We start from the raw sequence: 13,402 nt of genomic DNA, 5'->3' as shown, positions 1-13,402 counted from the left end.
TATCATCCTTTACCTATTTTTAGGCTGGGTTTTATTCATTTTCTCTATCAGTGATATGATTTGGCTCTGTGAGAGTCACAGGAGTACACAGCTGCTACTCCTGTGTCTAGGGTCACAGAAGGGAGGAGGTGATGGTACCGTCACTTAGGAGAGTAGAGGAGAACTGCCTGCCACTCCAGAGCTGAGGTTTGGAGGAGGGACTGAAGTCATTGTCAGAAAAAGAAAAGGGCGGGGGTTGAGGGGGAGAGAAAGTGAGAGAGCACAAATCTCATCTCGAATTGTAATCCCCACGTGTCGAGGGAGGGACTTGTAATCCCCATATGTCAAGGGAGGGAGGTGATTGAATCATGGGGGCAGTTTCCCCCATGCTGTTCTTGTGATAGTGAGTTCTCATGAGATCTGATGGTTTTAAAAGTGGCAGTTTTTTCCTGAACTCTCACTCTTCCCTCCTGCCGCCTTGTGAAGAAGGTGCCTGTTTCCCCTTCACTTTCCGCCATGATTGTAGGTTTCCTGAGGCCTCCCCAGCCATGTGGAACTGTGAGTCAATTAAACCTCTTTCCTCTATAAATTATCCAGTCTCGGGTATTTCTTTATAGCACCGTGTAAATTGACTAAAACAATCGGTTTCTGAATACAAATGTCTTTTTACTTCATGTACCTGGAATTTTTTTCACTGTCAGGTTTTTAAACTGTTAAAACTCTTGGGCGTAATTGTGTCTGCTTTGGCAATGAGTCAGATGAAAGCCATTTCTTCAAAGAAGTGATTAAAAATCTTGGTGTGTAATATCTTCAGTTCAGGCCCCAGAGAAACAAAGAAGCACAGCCAACATGGCATCCTGTTTGGCATCTGGTTTCTTTTCACAAAAGATATTGCATTCAATGGGTCCTTAAATTTGGGGCTCTGAACTTAGCAACAGAATGCCAACAAAACTTGATCAACTAAATATTGTGAGTAAGCCTTAAGTTCTACCTTATTCGATTAAAGCTTGAGACTGCTCCATCTGTATACCCTTTTAAATCAATTTGAGGGACCTGGACAGTGCATGAGTTAATTCATGAGGACTTTTTCAAACCAAAATAGTTCACTACCACAAGTGTGAATTGAGGATGTCATAGCTAACACATGTATTGTGCTGATTGTATGTTAGGGTTCATTCTAAACACTTCAAATATGTTAACTTATTTGATCCTCCCAGAAATCCTATATGGGAGGGATTGGTATTACCTTCATTCTTCAGATGAAGAAAGGCACAGAGAGGATACATAACCTACCCTAGGTAACAAGGTGGTACATGGTAGACTGGGGGTTTTACTCCAAGCACTTTGACTCCACGGTCCCTATTTATAACCTCTACATCAAACTGTCTCTCAAACCTTCTCATCCACATCCTGACTCAGAATATATACCAATAGTATGGAGTTACCCAGGTTCTCCTGCTAAGGTACTTTGTGCCCTGATGATACTCTTCTTAGTAGCAACAGCAGTTTAACCTGTGGTTTATCTATTTTCCCTTTTCTTGCCTTCCAACCCATTTCCTGTATTAAATTCCCTGTTTAAAATACCTAGTGTGCTTTTTGCTTTCCTGGCTGATACAGATATATTTCCAAAATTGGTAGAAATTCACGCTTGAGTCTATTTCTATTAAGGATCAATGAAATGGAATATTTTATATGGCTGATTTGAAAATGGACCACAAATGGTCCATATTGATCCGCAAAGCTACCCTTTATAGGAAGTAGGCTATACTCTGCGCCAGAGTATTATGCCAGGTGCTTTTACATTTATACAGTCTCATCTAATCTTCCCAACAATACTAACACTTGGTTATTATATTTCCAGTAGCCAGATAACCAAAGGGAGGCTAACCGAAGTTAAGTAACCTACACAGGATGAAATAACTAGTAAGTGCAAGAAGCAGAATTCAAACCCAGGCCCATGATACTGGAGCCTGTGCTCTTAACCATTTGATAACATGGCCTTCCCTCTGCTCTTCTTCCAACAGCCCTGGTCACACTGCCCCCACCAAGTCTCCACCCTGATGCCTCTGTTCCTCCAGCATAGCTGCCTAAAAAGGACCCTCAAGAATCCCTTCTCTGATTACAGGCAGAGCTTCCTGAGCCCAGATGTCAGTCCTGGCTCTGAAAGTCTGTGTGGAACTGAGGAGCTCACTTAAATTATTGAGTCTCTATGTCCTTTTCTGCAAAATGGGAATGAACATCATCTATTTCACAGAATCACTGAAGGAATTAAAAGATAATGTACATGAATATGTCAAGTGCTTCAATATTTTTAGTTACGATAATAATAATGGGATTTTCAGCATCATCAAAACAGTGTATAATAAGATAGACTGAGTTTTAGGATGCTATGAGGCATAATTATTTTCTTCCAGAGCAACTGCATCAATATTTTGGGAGGCTATATCTTAGAGCCCAATGGAGGAAGATTCTAATTAATGCTTTCTCTCACTTTTGAATAGTCTTGTAAAATTGTGATGCTCATCTACAAAGCTGGGATCGTTTTCAGATATGCCACTTGTTGAACCACAATTTCAGGAAAGAGCTATACCTCAGAACTATAGTTACTTAAAGAATTTCAAAAGACTACATTTTCAAGAAAATCTAGTGAATAGTAAAAACAGGTTTTTTTAAATGAGGAAGAAAAATCACTTATCAGAACTATTTGTAGGAGAGGAAATAACAGTGCTTGTGAATAGAAAGGCCTGTAATTAATACACCTACTGGAAAATACGTGTCTAAAAATATTGAAATAAAAAAGAATTATGACCATTTTTCATCAGTAACTTACTGCAAATACACAATCCAATTCACAATAAATTATAGAGTCATATGTATATGCATTTAATTTGCCAAAACACTCATAAAGTTTAATGAAGTTAACTCCCAGCAGGCAGATTTATTACTATTCATTTAATATGAATGAAGCAAATAAAAAGTATTTAACAACAAACATGATGCATTTGCCATTAGAACATGCCCACTAATTGTAACGTACTCAATTTGCTTAATTCTTTCTTTTATGATCAAATTAGGCCAAACCCAAGTCCATTTGTTTTTTGGTACACACTCAGCTACGCATCGTTTCTGACACTTCCTTTATTTTGAATCTGCCCTAAATCTTGTGATCTGCCTGGCATATTCAGGCTCATATCTAGCCAAGGAATTAATCAAAAGTTGGTGTTTTCTGGCATCACCAGTTTTAATTGCTTGGACTTGGGTTAGTTGAAAGGCACAAGGCCAGTAAAACTTGCCAGAAAAAAAAAACTACAGTAAATTTAGCACTTACGGCTTTGAGGTCTTCATTAACATGAGTATCATTCATTATAAACTCTGGATAGCCAACTTTTGCCAAAACAGCTCTCGCCTATAAAAAGGAAAAAGAAAAATAATGTCAGAGTTTCAGCACTTAAATCATTAATAATCACAAGATGTAGAAATGCGCCCTTCATCTGAAAACTCCATTTACTGAATATCTACTATATGCAAGCCACTGTGAAGGGCAATAATATATAGATATATATTGAGAGACCTCAGTATACCAAAAATGTAGTGAATGTAGCAAATAACTGTCTAGTACAATGTAAACAAAATAAAAATTTTAATAGAAATAGACAATATTGTTATCAAAGTCCAGAGCAGAGACTGTTTCTGCATGGAGAAAATGCTTAATGGAGAAGGTGACTGAATCGAGTCTTAAGAGAATGGTTAGGATTTCAAAATGTAGAGCTAGAAGAACATTCCAGGAGAAGAAACAGGGGCAAAGACAGAGGCAAAAATATGTGCAAACCATACATCTGATAAAGGGTTAATATCCAAAATATATTTAAAACTCAACTCAATATCAAGAAAGCAAATCACCTGGTTAAAAAATGGGGAAAGGAGGTCGGGCACAGTTGTTCATGCCTGTAATCCCAGAGCTTTGGGAGGCTGAGGCAGGAGGATTGCTTGAGGCCAGGAATTCAAGACCAGCCTGGGCAACACAGCGGGACCCTGTCTCTACAAAAATAAATTTAAAAAAAAGCCGGGCATGGTGGCACCTGCCTATAGTTCCAATTACTTGGGAGGTTGAGGCAGGAGGATCACTTGAGCCTGGGAGGTAGAGGCTGCAGTGAACTATGATCACACTACTGCACTCCAGCCTGGGTGACGGAACAAGACCCTGTCTCAAAAAAAAAAAAAAAAAAGAAATTAAAAAATTAAAAAGGGAAAATAACGTGAAAATACATTTCTCAAAAGAAGACATGCAAATTGTCAACAGATTTTTTTAATGATCCACATCATTACTCATCAGGGAAATAAAAATTAAAAACACAATGAGATATTACCTATCACCAGTTAGAATGGCGACTATCAACAAGACAAGAGATAACAAGTGTTGGTAAGGGTGTGGAGAAAAGGGAACTCTTGAGCACTGTTGGTGGCAATATAATTTGGTACAGTCACTATGAAAAACACTATGGAGGTTCCTCTAAAAATTAAAAATGTAACTACCATACAAAGCAGTAATCCTACTTCTGGGGATATATCCAAAGGAAATGAAATCAGTACGCTAAAGAGAGTGCCTCCATGTTCATTGAAGCACTATTCAAAATAGCCAAGATATGGAATTAACCTAAATGTCTATTAACAGAGGAATGGATTAAAAATGTAGTATATGTACACAATGGAATATAAAATGTAGTATATATACACAATGGAATACTATTCAGCTTTAAAAAAGAAGAAAATCCTGTCATTTGTGACAACGTGGATGAACCTGTAGGACTTCATGCTAAGTGAAGTAAGCCAGGCACCAAAAGGCAAATACTGCATGATCTCATTCATGTGAAATTTAAAGCAGTGAAACTCATAACAGAGTACAGTAGGATGGTGGTTACCAGGGGTGGGGGAATGGGGTTAGGGAGTTGGTCAAAAGATACAAAATTTCAGTTAGATAAGAGGAATAAGTTTAGGAGATGTATTGTACAACATAGTGACTATAGTTAATATCAATGTATTGTACACTTGAAAATGGCTAAGGGAGTAGATTTTAAATGTTCTTACCACAAAAATGATAAATATATGAGGTGATGGATATGTTAATTTACCCATTTTCTAATGTATACATGTATCAAAACATCATGTTGTACATCATATATATATATATATAATTTTGACAGTATATAGTCAGTTTAAATACATAAAAATGAAAAAAACTACAAGGAGATAGCAAACACACACGATATGGCATATTGGAGAGAGGGCGAGTAATTTAATGTAGCTGGACTATAAGTACATGAGGATGGAGAACAGAAAATAATGCAGGAAAATTGGCCTGGGGTCAGATCACAGGGATTCCTGAATGCCATGTTAACAAGCCTATATTTTATTTTACAGCTAAGAGAGAGCTAAATATGTTTAGCATGGGAATAAAAGGAGATGAGTCATGCTTCAGGAAGATTATCTTTGCAACATTGTGAAAGATGGCCAGGATGCCAGAAAGATTGGAGGCAGTGGTCTAGAATAATTTAAGATACATCATAATGTCATAACCATCATTTAGATAGACAAAGGTACTAATTATCCTCTGTGTTTTATAACAGATAGGGAAGAAATAAAGGAAAAACAAACTTAGGCACATATAAAGAACCTCAAGAGCAGGGATTGGCAAAATATGGTCCCTGGGCCAAATCCAGCCACCCTACCCCTGTTTTTATAAATAAAGTTTTATTGGAACATAGCCACACTCATTTGTTTACCTGTCAACTATGGCTGCTTCTGCAGTACAGTTGTAGAGTTGAATAATTGGGTCAGACACCCTGTGGCCCACAAAGCCTCAAATATTTTATCTGGCCCTTTCTAGAAAAAGTTCGTCAACCCTTGCTTTAGAGAAACTTTACAGTTCCATGTGAAAATTTCTCTCTCCCTTCTCCAGATTCTGGGTTTCATAAAAGCAAAAAAGAAGCTTACAAGTACACTGTCAGGGCTCTGACCAGATTCCCTGGGATCCCTTTTATAACTTCTGTACATCACTCCAGCATCTATGTTTTTCCTTTTCTAATGGCCAACACCTGAGACTTTCTGAAGGCCTGCCCTAGGAACTACTAGAGCTCCTTGGCTGCAATCAAAAGCAGCTAGTTCCTGGGGGTTTATTTGCCTTCTACCCACTTTTCCTGCACCTGTACCTCCGCCTCCGCCTCTGCCTCCACCCAAGCAGCCCTAAGCAGCAATATGAAAGCCCAGCCCCCTTGCCTCAATTCAGGACAAACTCTGAGGTATAATTTGTACTTCCAAAATTCCCTGCAGGATCAGACTAGTTCTGAGATGTCTCCTGAAATTGGACTCTCATCCCTCCCTGTCTTGCTTCTCCCATTCCCTTACTGATTTCTCTTGGGAGTATTTGTTTAATAAATCACTTACACAGGAATTCTCATCTCCAGATCTGCCTCCAGATGACCCAACATAAGACCTAGGCAACCCCAAACACGTTGGTTTTATTCCAGCAAAGCCACAAAGCAAAACCAGTGACCTCTGGACACTGCTCTTGGCAACGAGTTCTTTCCTTTAGTCCCTTTCAATTTTCCTCACTCAAGAAATAAACATAGTAAGATAGTACACTTTCCTTACCTTCCTTGAAATAATTCAAATATTAAATATCAGCAGAATCCTGAAGCTCAAGACCTAGGATTTTACAAGGGCTGTAGGACATAGTCATAATGGGTTTTGCTGTTTCACAGACTCAAGTATAGCACAGATCAAATTATACCTTCAAAACTCTGTGAGTTACACACACTAAAAGCTTGATATGACCCAGATGGCAGATAACTAGAGGTTACAACTCTACCCCCAACACCAAACTATGTCATATGTCTATAGGTTACCTCATTCTGAGACTATTCTATTATTTCCGGCATTGTATTTAATTTTGCACTATATTTTATCAGCTCGCTATAAGTCATATGCATAACTATAGCAAGTAAAGAATTCCAGATAGTTTTGGAGAGAAAGTGAGAAAAAGAGAGAGAGAGAAAAGAAAAGAAAAGAAAGAACGAATGAACAAGCTGAGTCATCCACAATTGTTTTCTGAAGACTGGTCTTTCCAGAGCATGCTGGTCAATTATGCATTGTTTTTTAAACCTCATCTCTGGGACCCCCACTGCACTACAGAGCCTCACAGAATATATTACCTTCTGCACCATCTATGCAGGTTATTGAATCCTTTTTTTATTATTTATTGAGCATCATCATGACTTGAAGATAATCAGAACACATACAAAGAATCCCTATTTACCTCCCAAAGATACATACCTAGAATAAGGTAATAATACTAGTAGCAACATTGCCAACATCTGAATAGAGTGTTCTTCTTCCTAAAATATGCTATATATGTATTCCTCTATTCAGATTCAAATGTTTTTTTCTGCCACAGTCTTCGTTGTCAATTCCTCCTCATCCTACCCCACCCCATTCTACATTTTTCCCTGAGAAGCTTCAGAACTACATCTTGCAATATCCCATGGCCCCAGGTTAGACTGCCAATGAGAAGCACTCATAGGCAATTCCAAAGGTAGACGAGGAGATGCCATTCATTTGCTGTTGGTAGCCTTATACAGACATGTGGGCATCTGCAGACAGCAGATACAGCCCTTTTTCAGCAACTTCCAGGCATTCTCCTGAGAAAGACCTCTTCGGTGTACAAGCAGCAGAGATCATTGACAGACTCTGCCCTTCACTCCCCAGCCCTCTGAAAGGTTGCCTAAGCCTCCAATTCCCTGTATTAACTGTCTTGCTGGTTGATATACTTAGAAGAGTGTCTGTTTTCCTGAATGAACCCTAAGTAAGGCAAATAGTAATCACATCACTTTTTAATTTTTCAAAATGGGAGAAGTGAAGCACCAATAGTTTGATGGCTTGAAGGGCAAAGTATTAGTGAGTCAGGTCTGAGATTAATTACCCTATTGGTTACATAGACAAAAAGGAAAGGCAAGTCCCACTATAAATGCTGAGAGAGCAGTGATATAAATATTTAACAGATTGCATATTATATCCTGCAAGAAATATTTCCTAGGCTGTTTGTGGCTGATCAAAAACTCCAGGGCTTTCCATACCCAGTGCATGCATTTTCATGCTTTATTCATACAGACATGTAGAGAGAAGCTGCACTTGACAGCTGGACATCCGTTCCTCAATAGAGGAGGTTTACGCAGCTGCTGATCTTCACTACCTCTGTGACCTTAGGCAGAGTACTTCACTTTTTGAAATAAACACCACCTACTGTCTACCTAATAACTATTCTCCCTTTCTTCTCTTACTGTCAGGACTCCAATTCTGCTCAGGATGACAATGGACTCAACAACAACAACAACAACAACAACAACAACAAAATAGCTGTGTTGCCCAGCTTCCTTTCCAACTGGAGTCAGCTACAGGATGAGATTCGGGCCAATGACATTTAAGAAAAACTTCTTGTTGCACTTCCAATGATCCATTTTAAAAGGGGACAGATTCATCAGCATATGCTTTCTGCCTCGAGTCCAGGGTTTCTCAACACTTTGGGCCAGATAATTCTTGCTCTGGGGTTTGTCCTGTAAATTGTAGGATGTTTAGCAGCATCTTTGGCTTCTACAAATTAGATACCAGGAGCAACCCATGCCCCCCTCCGCAAGCTGTGACAACCAAAAATATCTCCATATATTGCCAAATGTCCCCCTGGTGGCAAAATCACCTCCAGCTGAGAGAACTACTGCTTTAGCCTTTCCTCTTCTTCCTTTCTGGAATGCTGATGCAATGCCAGAAGCAGAGCAGCCATCTAGTAATCACAAGGCAACACATATGAGGAAAAAATCTACATGCTGAAGATGGTGGGATGAAAAGCTGATGGCATTTGAAGGCCAGCATATTAGACCTGGACTGCCTCCCTCTTTTCCTTTCATGACGTACAGAAAATAAAGCCCTTATTTGTTTGAGGCATTATGTGTCATGTTTTCCATTAGCTAATGTAATCCTAACACACTCTCCTTTACATCAGATGTTGAGAAAAAAATTACTAAAAATTAGTACCTATTTCATAGCATTGTCTGCAAGAGTTCAGGATGACATTGCATGTAAAACACTTTTTTCCCTTGGTCCAGAGTGCATGATGAGCAAATGTTAGTTGTAGACTACACCAAGAAAGTAGAAACGTGACTTTTTCCAAGGATTTGGAGTAACTGTGATGTGTAGTGTTTGGAGGTCTTCCAGAAGAGTCCAGGTCATCTTATACCCCTAACCAAATACCTGAAACCCCTGAGAAATAATGTCACTCTTTTAGTCATAGGTCCAGTTTCAGAAGGCCACACTTGTGGTGAGAGAAAAAATATCGAGAAAAGAAATGCTTAGGGAGAAAAGCTATTGAGGCAACCCTCTTATCAATGGAAGACAAATGTACAAGCTTCTTGGAGCATGGTAGGAGATTTTCCTAGCAAAGCCAGACTCTGCATATGAGTCAAAAGAATCCAGGCTATTTGCAGCCCCCCAAAAGTTGGAGGACTCTTTTGAGAGCCACTATTGGCACACCTCTGAAAACAGACACAAGAAACACTACCAAATCTAACCCTAGAAAAGATCAAAGATACAGGTTGCCTTTAGAACTTGCCATCTTGGTTTCTGCCTTCCTCCTCTCTTTCTCTTATCTGTTCCTTTCAACACCTAGCAGGTCCTATGTGTTCATACCACTTGCAATACCGTCGTACCCTAGTTGGCCTTTCCTTAGCAATACTCTGTGCTCCAGAGATATCTCCCCCTTCCCTTCTCATCCATCAAAACTATTAATTTTTCAAGGTTGCTAATCCACTAGCTGCCATTGGGGCCTCAAACTAGTTTATAATAGAATGTAAGTGACTAATAGCAATCTAATATATTTACTCTGGAGAAATACTTTTATTTAAAAGAGTAGTTTATTAGCCAAAGGAATAAATACAATTAAATGAGAGGTTTTGTAGCTGAGAGAATCTTCTAATACTATTCAAATTAAACCAATAGCCTATTTCACCTAATCACCATGTTACCACAGGTAACATTGCAAGTGACCAATACTCAGTAAATATTAATTTATATAATGAATAATTTGATAAACCCACTCTGATCAATGTCATCAATAGTATCAGAAAATATAAAAGGCTATATTTTGCATTTAACCTTTAAATATAAGAGGATTAACATACAATCATAAACATCATTCAGTGCTGTTCACACCAAGGTACATTTCCCTGGGTTTTCTTGTTGTTGTCTTGAGACAGTCTCACGGTGTCATCCAGGCTGGAGTGCAGTAGCACGATCTTGGCTCATTGCAACCTCCATGTCCCAGGTTCAAGTAATTCTTGTGCCTCAGCCTACCAAGTAGCTGGGATCACAGGCGTGTGCCACCATGCCCAGCTAACATTAAGGTATATTTCAATATTAACTGATCTTACCACAGGAGAGAAAAAAGGGGGGAAAACGAGATATTTTGTGAGAACATATAAAACATTCTGGAAAATTAAGCAAGATATAAAATCCATTGCAATTAATTTTTTTTTGAGATGGAGACTTGCTCTGTCACCCAGGTTGGAGTGTAGTGGCACAATCTCAGCCCACTGCAACCTCCGCCTCTCGGGTTCAAGCATCTTCTGCTTCAGCCTCCCACCGAGTAGCTGGGATTACAGGCATGCACCACCATGCCCGGCTAATTTTTGTATTTTTTAGTAGAGACGGAGTTTCATCATGTTGGCCAGGCTGGTCTCGAACTCCTGACCTCAAATGATATGTCCACCTCAGCCTCCCAAAGTGCTGGGATTACAGGTGTGAGCCACCACACTCAGCTTCCAGTGCAATTAATTCTTGGTGGCAAACAAAACTATATATTTTATGTAAGCTATTTCAATACTTACTGATATGGTTTGGCTGTATCCCCACCCAAATCTCAAATTGTAGCTCCCATAATTCCCACATGTCATGGGAGAGACCCAGTGGGACGTAATTGATTCATGAGGGCGGGTCTCTCCTGTGTTGTTGTCTTAATAGTGAGTAAGTCTCAGGAGATCTGATGGTTTTATGAAGGGGAGTTCCTCTGCACATGCTTGCTTTCTTTTTGCTTTTCTTTTTTTTTTTTTTTTGTTTTGAGACGGAGTTTCACTCTTGTTGCCCAGGCTGGAGTGCAATGCCACAATCTCAGCTCACTGCAACCTCCACCTCCTGGGTTCAAGTGATTCTCCTGCCTCAGCGTCCCGAGTAGCTGGGATGTCAGGTGCCCACACCATGTCCAGCTAATTTTTTGTATTTTTAGTGGAGATGGGGTTTTACCATGTTGGCCAGGCTGGTCTTGAACTCCTGACCTCAGGTGATCCACCTGCCTCAGCCTCCCAAAGTGCTGGGATTACAGGCGTGAGACACTGTGCCCAGCCTGCACATGCTTTCTCTTGCTTGCCTGCCGCCATGCAAGATATGACTTTGCCCTTCCTTTGCCTTCCGCCATGATTGTGAGGCCTCCCCAGCCATGTGGAACTGTGAGTCAACTAAACCTCTTTCTTTATAAATTACCCAGTCCCAGGTATGTCTTTATTAGCAGCATGAGAACAGACTAATACACATACTGAACATAAAATCAAGGCTCAGGACTCTCCTTAATGCTGAAAGAACATACAAACGTAATATTATCGATTACTTAACTGCATTTTTATTTAAAAAGCTGAGGAAAACCATTCTATAACAAGTTATCATCATCACATAAGGTATTAGCAATACCTGAATTTTCTGAATCTCTCTGTTCCTCAGGTTCCTCGTCTGTAGAATATGGATACATTTAGTTCTAATACCAATAAAGTGAAATAGAGAGTTGGGAGAAGTATTCAGATAATAAAGGAATTATGAAGTTTGCCTTACCCATATCAGGAATAACCAAACTTTTTCTGTAAAGCGCCAAATAGTAAATATTTTAGGCTTTGCAACCCATATGGCCTCTGCACAACTACTCAGCTCTGTGATTGTACCTGAGAAAGCAGAAACAAGCTAGAACAACACATAAATGAATGGCTGTGACTCTGTTCCAATAAAACTTTATAGACACTGATAGTTGAATCTCATACAACTTTCATGTATCATAATATATTCTTCTTTTGATTGTTTACACTTGGTGTGTTTTTTTGTCCTTTTGTGTTGTTGTTGTTGTTGTTTTCCTTTTTGTGGAGAACAAGGTCTCACTACGTTGCCCAGACAGGTCTCAAACTCCTGGGCTCAAGCAATCCTCCCACATCTCCCTCCCTAAGTACTGGGGTTCCAGGCATGAGCCACTGTGCCAAGCTGATTTTTTAAAACTATTTAAAAAATGTGAAATCCGTTCATAACTTGTGGTTCACACAAAAACAGGCAGAATGCCAAATATGGCCCAAGGGCCATAACTTACTAAGCCAACACAGATAATTAAATAAAGCTAGGTTATTCGCTGAGTTGCCTCAATTCATGACACAGGGGCTAGTACACAGTAAGTGCTTAACAGTGCTTCCAAACTGATGCATGCTCAACAGCATCATCTGTGTGCATGTGTGTGCACGTGCACGCACGGCTTAGCTATCAAGATTTTTATTTGTTTTTGCTTTGCTCTTTGCTATTACTACCATTTACATGCGACAGATCTCAGTTGCTTGGGAGTTGACTCCCTGCCCTAAAGTCTTAGTGCTAGAGCTTTAAAAATCACAATTAATTTCCATGGAGACAACAGAGAGTTTGTAAAGATTATTATTTGAAGAGAGAAACAATAGCTATCACAAATGAACTCAGAAAAATGAGGAACATTGAAAACCTAATATACAACATGATTTAAACTCTCAAATCACCCCCACCTTCCCAGAATTTTCAATACTGTATACTACAACTTGATAATGCTGGTGGGAACAACAGAATCAGGCATAATTCTGCTTTATTTAGCTGTGAGCTCTGAAATGGCATCTACTTTTTATATATGTGACTGAACTGATTTAAAGATTGGCTAGGTTGACTGCTTTACTCCTGAATTTTCAAAGCCATTTACTATTAAGCTGATCTACAGAAAGGAAGACAGAAAGCTCATTTATTTTAATCCCCACTGACTTGGCTATTTAGGAGAGTCAGATAAATTCTCAAATGTCTTGCATGTATCACATCAAAGAGACCACTTTAATCACTTAATTAAATAGCTGTATGTTTAGTATACGTGGTTAAGTCTCAGCATATTTTTTCTTTTTTATTAATTTAACCAACTTAAGAGAAAAATGGAACAGCTGATCACTGCCCTTTCATAAAAAATTTATAGGGCAACTTTCCTAAGCTTGCAGTGGCTTTGAAAGCTTCAGTCAGGCTCAATCATGCCAAGGCCTCATTTTCTCTGATGAGTTCTGTAATAACTATTAAA

General features: G+C 39.2%; 1 protein-coding gene and 1 long non-coding RNA gene across 2 annotated transcripts in view; one reads left to right on the top strand and one right to left on the bottom strand.

Moving 5' to 3' along the window:
• Positions 1-13,402, bottom strand: part of PHEX (phosphate regulating endopeptidase X-linked) — a 219,083-nt gene that overhangs the window by 79,630 nt on the left and 126,051 nt on the right. Inside the window, exon 13 of the mRNA XM_003317380.7 lies at positions 3,308-3,385. Within this exon, the coding sequence (XP_003317428.2) occupies positions 3,308-3,385 (78 nt within the window). The remainder of the gene's footprint in view (positions 1-3,307; positions 3,386-13,402) is intronic.
• LOC104003853 (uncharacterized) lies at positions 167-8,966 on the top strand. Its single transcript, XR_001714115.2, has 2 exons — positions 167-1,902; positions 8,319-8,966. It is a non-coding gene; the product is annotated as an uncharacterized LOC104003853 (long non-coding RNA).

The sequence above is a fragment of the Pan troglodytes genome, chromosome X (assembly GCF_028858775.2).
Source record: "Pan troglodytes isolate AG18354 chromosome X, NHGRI_mPanTro3-v2.0_pri, whole genome shotgun sequence".
NCBI lineage: Eukaryota > Metazoa > Chordata > Mammalia > Primates > Hominidae > Pan > Pan troglodytes.
The sequence above is the reverse complement of the archived record's forward strand: the minus strand, read 5'-3'. Positions and strand labels throughout refer to the sequence as shown.